Below are 12,179 nucleotides of genomic sequence, written 5' to 3'. Positions count from 1 at the left end.
CAATCTCTGGTCACCCCTCGCCAATCTTTTACAAAAAACACCCGTCTAGCTGAATCCACTGTCAAAAACTTTCCCCACTCTTTATCTATGCCTAAATCAAAACGTAGATTCCATGAACAACGCTTCTTTCTTAGAACTGGACGCCTGTGGAGCTCTGTTCCATCTGCTTGCTTCCCTCCTGACTACAACTTGGATGTCTTCAAGTCCAACGTAAACAAATTCCTGATGAACCGCCCCCTTAAGTAGACACTCTAAATATCCACACTAACGTACTGTACTTACAATAACCCTTATCCCTGAGTGGCTTCCGGGCCTTGATAAGTGGTGACCACCTTGTAAAAAAAAAATTTGGTATCTTGAGCAAAATAATATTTTACCTACCCTAGGACGGGGATTATACAACATATGTATGAAATGATAATACCTTTCCTAGGACAAAAAATTTGCAGCACATATATAGAAAAAAAAAATCCTTTCCTAGGACGAGTAATGTACAACACATATTTAAAATGATTTACATAATTTTCTGTTGTGCTAACTTTTCTGTATACCATAGGTAAGAGTCTGCCTGCTTTTACATCAGTGCTATAGTGAAGAAGCACCTTATTTCTTATATAGATGTCATACTTCTCGAATATATTACATGATATTTGGTTTCGATAATTTATGTACGTCACAGATAAGATTTTCTTTTTTATATGAGTACTATACTGTACAAGTACCTTATTTCTAATTTAAAAATGAAAGAACTTGATATTTTTAAGTTATTTTCTGTTGTGTTAAAATTTCTGTACGTCAGGGATATGATTTTGTTTGTTTTTCCATCTGGATAATATAGTGAAGAAACCCCTTATTTCTCATTTAAAAGTCATACTACCTGGATATATGACATGATTTTCGGTTTTAATAACTTATCTACATCACAGATAGGATTTTCTTTGTTTTTTCATGAGTACATTATTGCACAAGTAACTTATTTCTTGGGTAGGATACTGTACAAGTACCTTATTTCTAATATAAAGATGAAACTGAATCTGGCTATTCTATTGCTCCTAGAAAACATTCACAGAAAGAACTCGTCTTACTATGAACTCGTATCATAGATGAAAATCCACTGATAAGGATCAGTCAAAGAAAGATTAAATCAAAGACGCAAAGTTAAAAGAATATATATTATTCCAATCTACATGATGATAGAAAATAAAAAAATCTTTCAAGAGAGAATTCACAAAAGTTAGTAAACCTCCAGAATAGTTAACACATGAGAATTGGCAAACCAAAGAAAAGATATAATTTAGTACTTATCCAGCACCTGACCCAATTTTGTGTCAGCATCTTCAGGTAGATTACAGTAAGCAATCAGAAGATGGTGATGCGATTAACCAATCAGTTGTCAGCAGACAAGTATCAATGAAATCGTGAAAGTCATTGCAACAAGAATTTTTTTTTTAATCTATATATATAAAAGTGAAAATGTGTGTATGTATGTATGTTCGCTTTTTCTGTATGTCTGCGAAAGGATTTTTTTCGGCGGTTTCTTGAGGCCGTCACTCATTTTTAAAACTTTTTATATCACGTCGAAATCATAATATCTACGAGTTATGAACAGGCGTCACCTGTCTATTTAATTTGCCCAACTTTGAAACGTTAAATATTCAACATTTTGGGATCGCCACATATTGCTTTCATTTTTCAGTATAAAAAAGCGAAACTCGATTCAAATCCTTGGCCCAGTGGTCTCTAGAAAGCGATGTAACGTTTGGTCAATGTTGGCTTACCGTCGTCATATCAGACGGGTGCTTTTATTTTGAGACAAGACACTCCTCTAATAAATGGAGGAGCTGTTTTTCCCCAAAGTTAGGTAAAAACAAACAAACTGGGTTATTGACCTCATTAAAAACTGTCCCGCAGAAAATGTTAACTGCTGAATAGCTATTGCTCACGTCGTCGTAACGCTCACACAAAATATTAACTCTACGACTTCCGTGCAGTCACCTGTCAATTCTCTTCTTACTTAAATTCAAACAGCTTTCAGTAACTCATTCTGGCTGGCCGAGTTTTTTTTTCACATTTTATTTTCCAACTTCGCCTCAGGGCTTCGGGTTCGGTCCTACCAACTTACCAAAACTTTTTCTTGTAAAAAATACTTTTCAAGAAAGTGAAAAAAAAATTTGTTTTCTTTCACATTTGTTTCCATGTTTTTGTTGTTACAAAAAAGATTTGAAAACTTGTCTTTAAAAATAACTTTCCTGAAAAAGAAATGTTTTTTTTTGTTTTTCATATAATTAAATTTACAGTAACTATTTTCTTGTTTGTATAATTTTCTTTTCAATGGTAATCTATGAGTCAGCCTTTTCCAACTGCCAATGTAACTATACCAAAAAATGTCAACACAAATTTGGATCAGGTTTTGAATAAGCACTTATAATTTATATAAAATACATAAAAATGAAATCCTCTATTGAACGCACCTAGTTATAATGTTGGAAACAATTTTCAAGTTTTTTGTTTAATGGTAAAAAATCTTAAAAATCATTTTCACACGAGAAAAGTAAATGGGGTCAATAGAGAATTTTATTCTAATGCATTATATATAAATTGTATTGTTTTGTTTTGTGAACGCAATCTTTTTTAATCAAAAATGTATATCGCACTTGACGTAAAAGTTTATTTTTTAATCTTTACACCTTAAAAATGATTATTATTGATTAAAAATGACAGCAGTTTTATTTAATATTTTCAACTTTAAAAACCCACGCCCATTCGCATGGCATCTTATTAAATGGAATGTCTGGCAAGTCTATTTTCAATCCAATCACGGACATTTGAGTAATATGAAAAGTACCAGAGTAACCCAACAAACTAACTCTGGTGTTAGACGTCGACTGAACAGATCCAAGGCACAGCATGTGGTTGGTTGGCCATTGTAGAGTAATCGCATACAATGTTGTTTGGTTGTTGGAAATTTTGCTAGTATACCTGCAACAAACAAAATATAAAATTTGCATCAAAATTAGCAAAACCGAAAACTATCTATAACTATCCCAATTAAAGGAAATTGGATATTGATGCAACAAAAAAAATGATATTGAACTTTCATTCAAAAGTGCGTGCTAAATCCTGTAATGGAAGTTCTTGGTATTCGGCAGGTAAAAAGATTCAACACATATTGTAATAAATCCAAGGAAACTGGTAACAATCCAATATATACATATTTCCACGGTTTTTCTTTAGTTTGATCGGATATCCAGCAAATCTTTGATTATATCAATCCGGTAAAAATGTTTTTCATATATCAGTTTCAAAATTCAGTTCAAGTTTTGAGGAGATGTATAAACATTGAAAACTCATGGGTTAAGGAAATATATTTTACTATACTGTATTCTTTGTCTTGCATACAATAAAATCTCTATATTTGAAATTGAACTTTTTCAAATCACAAATTTTAAATTCCTAAATTATGATTTATTTGCTCTATCTAGTACATTCAGCGATTTTATTTAGCTGGGATCGTCTTATATAAAATATTACATCCAATGATATTTTGTAAGACCGATAATCACTGGATTTGCACACCAGTAGATTTATTGTATTTCATTATTCTGAATATTGAAAAAGTGTATTCTGCTCATTCTGCTTCATTATCATTGGCAGAAGATGTAGAAAATGTAGAATCCAATTCTTAGTGTTTTCCATTTCATTCTTTTGAAATTTAAATGTGAATCTTAGATCTAGGAAAGTAGACACACACAAGTTTTTATCATTTAGATAGGATGAAAATATTGTTTTCATTGATTCACTGAATTGTTCAACAGTGATAAGACGGAATCCACTAATGTCAGAAATATCAGAATTAGATACTATGTAGAATTAGGTACTATGTAGGGATTTGGGCAGCAAGATGTCGGTTCACGTTACACTTGAACTTCTGCATGTCAGTACAGTTGGGGAAGCAGGGGTCTGGAATGGAATTCCAGAATCTAGCGGTTCTGGGGAAGAAACTATTGGAGTAAAACGATCTTTATTAATTTTGGGATTTAGTTGCCTGTCGGGTTTGTCGAGGGTGTCTAAGTCGTGGGGGCACAAGCGTCTGCAGTTTGCCGAAGCATTCACCATTAAAATACTTGTAGAACAAGCAGAGGGATGCAACATTCCGTCGATGGCACAGAGGTTAAAGCTTAGATGCCAGTTCAGGACCTATAAGATTGGCAACTCTCTTTTGAACCTTGTCTAGGAGCGAGAGACTAGTAGCAGATGCACCAGCCCAAATGTGACAGCAATACTCCATACATGGGCGAATGGTGGCCTTATAGAGGTACAGGATACTTTCACTTTGATTTTCTTGACTCTCAGCAAACCTTGAAACAGTGTATTCTGCTGATTCTGCTTCATTATCATCAGTAGAAAGTAAAATCCAATTTTTAATGGTGTTTTCCATGTCATCTTTTAATTTAAATTTAAATCTTGAATCTAGGAAAGTAGACACACACAAGTTTTTATCATTTAGATAGGATGAAAATATTGTTTTCATTGATTCACTGAATTATTCAACAGTGGTAAGACGGAATCCACTAATGTCAAAAATATCAGAATTATATTGGATAGTTTTTGACAGAAATAAACTCAAAGCTAAAATTGTAGGCGTTATCATTAATATGGTTGATGTTCTGTGACTTGCTTCTTTGGTGATTTCTTCAAATGGATTTAGTTTTTTTGAACAAGTCCCCAATGGTAAGTTGTTAAGATAGGAATTTTTCTAGCGTCGCAAGTTCATGTATGAAAAAAAAAAAAAAAAATGACGCATTTCTTATTAAAAAATTCCGGTTTGTGCAAATCATTCTGTTTCACATATATGCCATGAAAAAGTCTATTCTTATTAATGTTTACCAGATAAAAAATATTCTGTTATTCTGAAAAACAGCTAAGTTCGTTTGCTTATTTTAAAACTGGTAAACATTAATCAGAAAGGACTTTTTATGGACATTGAACATAAAGCAGAACGGTGCGCACAAATGAGAAATAAATCATTTGTAAACAATCACAGCATTAACTTAAAGCCAATAAAAAAATAAAATAAGGAATAACGATAGTACTTATGCAAAGAACTTTTTGGAAACCCATTTCTTAACATGTGGAGGAGAGGGTGTTTCCTAACAATTTAATAAACAATTTAATAAACAATTTAATAAACAATTCAATAACCAATTCATTAAACAATTCAATAAACGATTTAATAAACAATTGATTTGTGTCACAAGTATTGAAGAAGGACACCTGAAGTTTTGTTTCTATATGTGTTTGACTGTGGAAGGGGTTGAGGAAACCACCTCAAATGGACGAATGTGATCAGTGCCAAGCAAAGAATTCAACAGAATCACAAAAAAATACCAATTGTATAAAGAACTCTATTGCCATGATTAACAAACTGAAAAATACTACATAAAATTATTACATTTTCTTGAAGGTACTATTTTTTTTTTTTTTTTTTTTTTTTTTTTTACATTTTCACCCCAAAACAAGGCATATTGCCACTTTGTTGTAGGGGGCTACTATCAGGGGCATGGGCATCAGGGGTACTGTGTAGGGAGTTGAGCAGCAAGATGTCAGTTCACGTTGCACTTGAACTTCTGCATGTCAGTACAGTTGGGGAAGCAGGGACCCGGCAGGGAATTCCAAAGTTTAGCTGTCCTGGGGAAGAAACTATTGGAGTAGAAGGCTCTATTACATCTAGGGATCTCTACTGTGAAGGGGTGGGATTTAGCTGCTTGTCGGGTTTGTCGGGGGTATTTACGTCGAGGGGGCACAAGTGCATCAGTTCGTCAGAGCATTCACCGTTAAAGTACTTGTAGAACAGGCAGAAGGATGCAACATTTCGTCGATGGGACAGGGGCTGAAGTTCAGATGACAGTTCAGGACCTATCAGATTGGTGACCCTCTTTTGAACCTTGTCTAGGAGCGAGAGACTAGTGGTAGATGCACCAGCCCACATATGACAACAATACTCCATACATGGGCGAATGGTAGCCTTATAGAGGTACAGGATACTTTCAGACGTTAGTAGCTTTCTAGCACGGTAGAGAGAACCTACCTTCTTCGCAGCGGTCCTGGCAATACTCTCGATGTAATTGTTTCCTGAGAGCGTTAGGCCGAGGAGTTTAAAGGATGTACTTTCAGATAAAGAGTCATTGGTCATTGCTATTGGTGGTAGAGAAGGTTTCTTGTAATTATTGAAGGAGACGAGTTTTGTCTTGGCAGTATTGAATGTGACCATCCATTTTTATCCCCATTCCACTACAGATTGGAGGTCATCCTCTAGTGCTTCTGCCATTTCTTTAGATATGTGTTCATTTGTTTTCCTGTTGTGTCTGTTATAGAGTGTGGTATCGTCAGCATATATACCCATCTCACAGGCAATTTTGTCAGGGAGGTCATTTATGAATATTAGGAATAACAGAGGTCCCAGGATAGACCCCTGAGGCACTCCCGCATTTATATCGTATTGTTTAGATGTACGATCGTCGAAGACAACCTGAACTTTTCTCTTATCTAAGAAGGATTATGTCATGTATTCTTCCAGTGATACCACATGATCTAATTTTCCTGAGAAGATCTTCATGCCATACCCTGTCAAAAGCCTTAGATATATCTAGAGGTACCGCTCTACCCTTCTCCGCTTTGTCCAGTGACTGGTATATACGTTCAGAGATTACAGTTAAAATGTCTGCTGTGGAACGGGCTTGTCTAAATCCATATTGTTGGTCAGTCAGAAGTTTAGCATCTGTAAGGTGATGGACTAGAGCTTGGTTAATGTCTCAAATATTTTAGTGAAAAGTGAGAGGAGGTTAATGGGGCGATAATTTAATGGGTCAGTTCTTTCACCAGAATTCTTGAAAACTGGTACTACAGAAGCAGTTTTCAAGCAGGCAGGAAAGCAAGATTCATTAAGGCATTTGTTGTAAAGTTTGGAGAGAACTGCAGCTACTTCGGCGGAGCACTTTTTTAATAGCACAGCCGGGATGAGATCAGGTCCACATGCTTTTGCAGTGTCAAGATTTCTTATGATAGCATGCACCTGAGAAGGGGTGATTTTCAGATCGTCTAGTGTGGTGTCTGTCCACAAAGGAAAGTCAGGGAGGGGGTGGTTGGCAGGGTCCAGTGTGGAGTTGGAGGCAAACCGACTGGAAAGCATGTTAGCCTTCTCAGTTGCAGAGCAAGCAACCTCATGATTGTTGGATAGTGGGGGGATTGTTGATTGCCCATTATTTACTACACTGTTATAGATTTTCCAGAAGTCGCGGGTCCCTAATTTCTATGCTTCGATGCGTGTTTTGGTGGTTTCAGTAAATTCTCTCTTAGCTGTCACTATTTCTTTCTTACAGTTACTTCTGGCTTCTATATACTTCTGCCTGTTTGAACTGGACTTATGTCGGTTAAATCTGCAGTACGCATGCTGCCTTTGCATGATGGCGGCTGCACAAGTAGAAGTAAACCATTGGGGAGAGTGGGGCTGGCTATAAAATTTCCGTATGGGAACATGTGCTTCAATTGCTGTTTTGAACCATTCAGTGGTCTCATTTGCACATTGTTCAGCAGGAAGTGAAAATATATTTTGCCATGGGGCGATCCTGATCAGATCACTGATGGCTTCCCAGTCAGCCATTTTATAATATCTCGTTGTTTTGAACAGTGACTCTTCAGTTTTGGGTCTAGAGTTTAGGGCTATTTCAACTATTACCACTGCATGATCGGCGTTCCCAAGTGGGCTGTGGACATTAGTTACACAGTCATTTAAGAAATACATAGTGTAAAGAGCTGACATTATGTATTGATTAGGTATGCAAAATTCCAGAGCTTTTAATAGCTTTTTGTGATATATCATTTTGGAATTAGTATATGTTTATGACATTGGATACTGAAATTGACAGTGAAAAGTAAATGTAGAATCCAATTCTAAATATGTTTTCTATGCCAATCTTTTAAAATTTATATTTGAATCATGGGTTTAGGAAAGTAGACATTTTTTATCATTTAGATAGGATGAAAATTTTGTTTCCATTGATAACCTGAATTGTTCAACAATGGTAAAATGGAAATATCATAATTTGATCGGACAGCTTTTGACAGAAATAACCCCAGAGCTAAATTTGTATTATCATTAATATAGTTGATATTCTGTAACTTGCTTCTTTGGTGATTTCTTCAAATGGACTCAGTAACTGGATATTTTTTCAAACAAGTCCTCATTGATATTTTATCAACAGCACACATTACAAGACCTTTTCATTGTTCTTGATTTATTTTCAGGATATAATACCACATAATATGTTGAATTCCACCATGTGATCACATCTTAATGAGTTTGTTTTTCCAAATTAAGCTGATCCTGTATTTCAGTTAATTTGCTAATTGCTAATAGAAAGCGTTTAAAGTGAGAAACTGTATTTCTGTTAAATGATGTAATGGTTGTCTTCACAGCCTGAGTTACAATGTATGATAGTTATTCTAAATCACATTCTCTGACATTAGCAACCATATTTGTACTGAATCCTGCAAGACTAAGAAAATTTTATTGAAGATTTTATACTCATCCAAAACATTATGCAATTCTTCACTTATTATTGCACCTGTGTGTGCACCAGAAAATGGAACCACTCTAAGCACAACTCTGCACTGTTCAAAGTCATTTGAAAAGCCAATGACCTGTCAAACTCAGAAAAGGAGCATTATCTGTTGTAGCTATCTAAATGTCTGTAGTTCATGAAATGTTGCTAATTTCAGCAAAAAACAGTTGTTTTGTAAATATATATAAAATTATTTTGCAGTGCAGTACGTTTTTGATGGAATACTGTAATTTGAACAAAGTTTTGCAACAAACCTATTAAATCCAATGTCAGATATTACAGTATATGGTTAAATATCAACAGCAATCATTTTTCTTATCAGATAATAAATGTCTTGTGACCTGTGATTATAGATTTTCACTGGCAAGCAAAAGAGTGAGTTAAGTCCTTACCAATATAATTAATATTAGTATCATTTATGACAACAAAATTTGCTAATAAATCAGCATTAGAAATCTATTAATCGACCGATTTTATAATCGGTAAATCCGTAATATATATATATATATATATATATATATATATATATATATGCCTATTATAGATCTTCAAAATATGTAATATTTGATTTAAAGAGGCTAACAAGAATAAAAACTGATTATTGCAAAGACAGGAGATGCCTATTTACCTTAATCTTGAAAAAAAAAAAAAAAAAACAAGGCCGTAGGCAGAAGGAAAACAATAAGCAGGAAGAGAGTTTTACAACCTTGTAATTCTTGGAAAGAAGCTGCTGGAAAAGCTAATTAATAAAAAGCACTAACATCAGAAGGATTCCAGCACAGTCAAACATACAATGAAGGCTACAACAAATCATGTGAAGAAGATGTTGATTGAGGAAAGCAAAGCAACACAACAAAAAAGAATGCAAGTTAGTTATTATATATGACTAGTCTAGGTGTCCGGCGTTGCCGGCTTTTTGGAGGTGTGTGTTGAGCAAAAAAAAAGTGGCAGTAGGCAGGCAGGCTTGAACCTGTACCGCGAAGGAGGAAAAGAATGTGGGGAAAAAAAAAGTGACGTCTTTGCCGTTGCGTCCATCGCCAAACCGAAAGTGGTGAAGGTATTAATTAAGGCTAGTCAATCGAAAAGAGGGGATGACTTTTGAAAATATTTGCAAAAAATATGACCCCTCCTTGTAAAAAAATACCCAGTTGAGGGTGAAGGAATTAATGTTTTTAGCCAATTCTTCGATATTTGTTGTCCGAAGGGTTGAGCTTCAAAATGATCCCGTAAAAATCCATCGCCTCTGCCGAAAGTTTTAAGTAGACATATAAACATACATACATACATTTAAACAGACAGGTGAGATTTATATTAGATTAAATATTTGAAAAGAATCTGACAATATGCGTAAAAACAAGAAAACCAAATTTTAAGATAGTTTCCAGGTTTCTTCTTCATTCAACAAGACTAGCAAACACATGGTACAACTGATGTCGTGAATATAAATACATCCTCAAAAGAATATGATTGGTTAACAGGAGATTACCAGCTACAACCATGAACACCTATTCAGTAAGACAACTTGCTAGATTATTTCTCAAATGAGTTGGCCAGTTGACCACTCAGCTATTTTGAATAAATATATCTTTTCTATGAGACATATTATGCAGGATTAAATTTTCTCTGTAGAAATCTTTGTTTTTGCCATTCTCGGCTTTTCTTTCAAAGTCCTTATCAAATGAAGATGAAACGTTGAAATTATTTTGAAATTTCTCATGTTTTTCATTTTCCACCTGACAAGATTTGAACAAAATAAAGTGCAAAACTATTTTGATACGAACCAAACATCTTTTGTGTAGGAATCGTTTTGATGCGTCCAGGGTTTGGTGGAATAAATGGCTTCTCCGTTGACCTTTAGCCACTTGCCCATCTGTCGTAAACGTTCTTCAAATAGGGGATCAATCCGACCATCATGTGTTGGGCCAATATTCATTAACAGGTTGCCCCCACAGCTGAAAAGGAAACATTAAAAAAAACCTAGAATATTACACAATGCAATTAATCAATTAAAATAAATAGAATTATCAGTGATTATTCACATCTTTAAAGGAAGATTATCTTCGACATTTCACATTGTGAGACCTGGTAACTTTGCGTGTTTGTAAGCAACATGTGTTACAACAAGATCATGAGGCCTGGTAATAAGGGTTAGCATGTTTGCAATCAATATGTCTTACTACAAAATTAAGTTTCCATGTTGAAACTGATATGATTTCTATCTCATATTGAACATTCTCATTTCACAGGTAAAAATCACATATATACACTGGCATTCAGTATTTACTGAGGCTTTTTTCCAACTTGAATCTCAATACGTTTTTGCTATTTACATAATCTGAATATATTTTGCATGAAATTTAGATTATGTAATTTTTCAAAAAGTTTGGGTTTATATTTGGCAACCTCGTGACTCTTACTTCCTTATTTTGTCTTTTAATCCTCACAGTCCATGAGCGATGTTTCTGACAAAGGGGGAAGAATTGCTGTTTATTGAAGAAGAATCTGTCCATCTAGCACTTATTGTTGGCTAGTTTTTGAGCTCCTTACGTCGAGTGGTTTAATACCTTGTCTGGAGTGATTTCCACTTAAAAAAGAAGCTATCAATTAAAATTGATATAAATAATGTTTAAAAATAAAAATAAAAAATGTTTTTAAAAGTAAAATATAAAAAATATTTTTAAAAGCAAAATATAAAAAATATTTAAAATAAAATATAAAATAATATCTTTAAAAATAAAATATAAAATGATATTTTTAAAATTAAACACAAAAACAAAAAAAAGATGTTTTTAAATCCATTCAATACTCCAATTTCAAGATGAAAATGTTGTTTCAAACATATGTGACAGCTACTAACATTTTAAAAAATAAAATATAAAATGATAAAGCTACTTTAAACGATTATTTCAAACATATGCTATAGTAGTAATTGTCTGTATTCCATACAGTATTCCATATCTCTACAAAGCCACCATTTATCCATGTATTGTTGCCACGTCTAGGCTGGTACATCTACCACTAATCTCTTCTCTTAGACATTCCACATAAAAAAGAGATTTTAATTTTTTTTTTTTTCTTTTTCTTTAATTTTCTTTCTTTGAAGATTGTAATGCTGGGTATGGGGCAGCCAAACCAGCTGCCAACATTGCCTTGCTTTTTATTGAAACCAACCGAGAGCTCTTTTTAGTATCCTCGTTGTTCCCTTAAGTGCAATTGTCTGGATCTCTTTTGCACTTGATTCACCAGGAATATTAGTTAGGTAGGACTTTAGGTTCTTCTTCATAAGCCCTGTGGCCCCTATAATAACTGGTATGATTGATATCTCTCTAAGATTCCAGTTTCTTTTCATATCATACATGAGACCTTGGTATTTAGTCTAGGTCTGGCAGTGTCTAACAAGGCCAACCTATTCCTGTGTTTGTTTTACAAGTACTTTCACAGAATGTGCAGTAACAACCTTATTGCACTTGTACCCTCTCTACATCAATATCCTAGACCAGCAGCAAAATCCCACCCCTTCACCGCATAGGTCTCTAAATGATGAAAAACTTTCTACTC

At 34.3% G+C, this 12,179-nt stretch overlaps 1 protein-coding gene across 2 annotated transcripts in view; it reads right to left on the bottom strand.

The window, feature by feature from the left end:
• Positions 1–2,648: 2,648 nt before the first annotated feature.
• The window catches only part of LOC145286321 (alpha-L-fucosidase-like), a 66,754-nt gene continuing 57,223 nt past the window's right edge, over positions 2,649–12,179 (bottom strand). For both annotated transcript variants that reach the window (XM_080135243.1, XM_080135244.1), the window contains exons 7-8: positions 10,403–10,573; positions 2,649–2,979 (exon numbers count right to left, since the gene is read on the bottom strand). In XM_080135243.1, coding sequence (XP_079991369.1) covers positions 2,727–2,979; positions 10,403–10,573 — 424 coding nt within the window. In that variant the 3' untranslated portion in view covers positions 2,649–2,726. The remainder of the gene's footprint in view (positions 2,980–10,402; positions 10,574–12,179) is intronic.

The sequence above is a fragment of the Euprymna scolopes genome, chromosome 10, assembly GCF_053919585.1.
Source record: "Euprymna scolopes isolate OS-2025 chromosome 10, ASM5391958v1, whole genome shotgun sequence".
NCBI classification, from domain to species: Eukaryota; Metazoa; Mollusca; class Cephalopoda; order Sepiida; family Sepiolidae; genus Euprymna; species Euprymna scolopes.
This window is presented reverse-complemented; position numbering and strand designations above follow the sequence as displayed.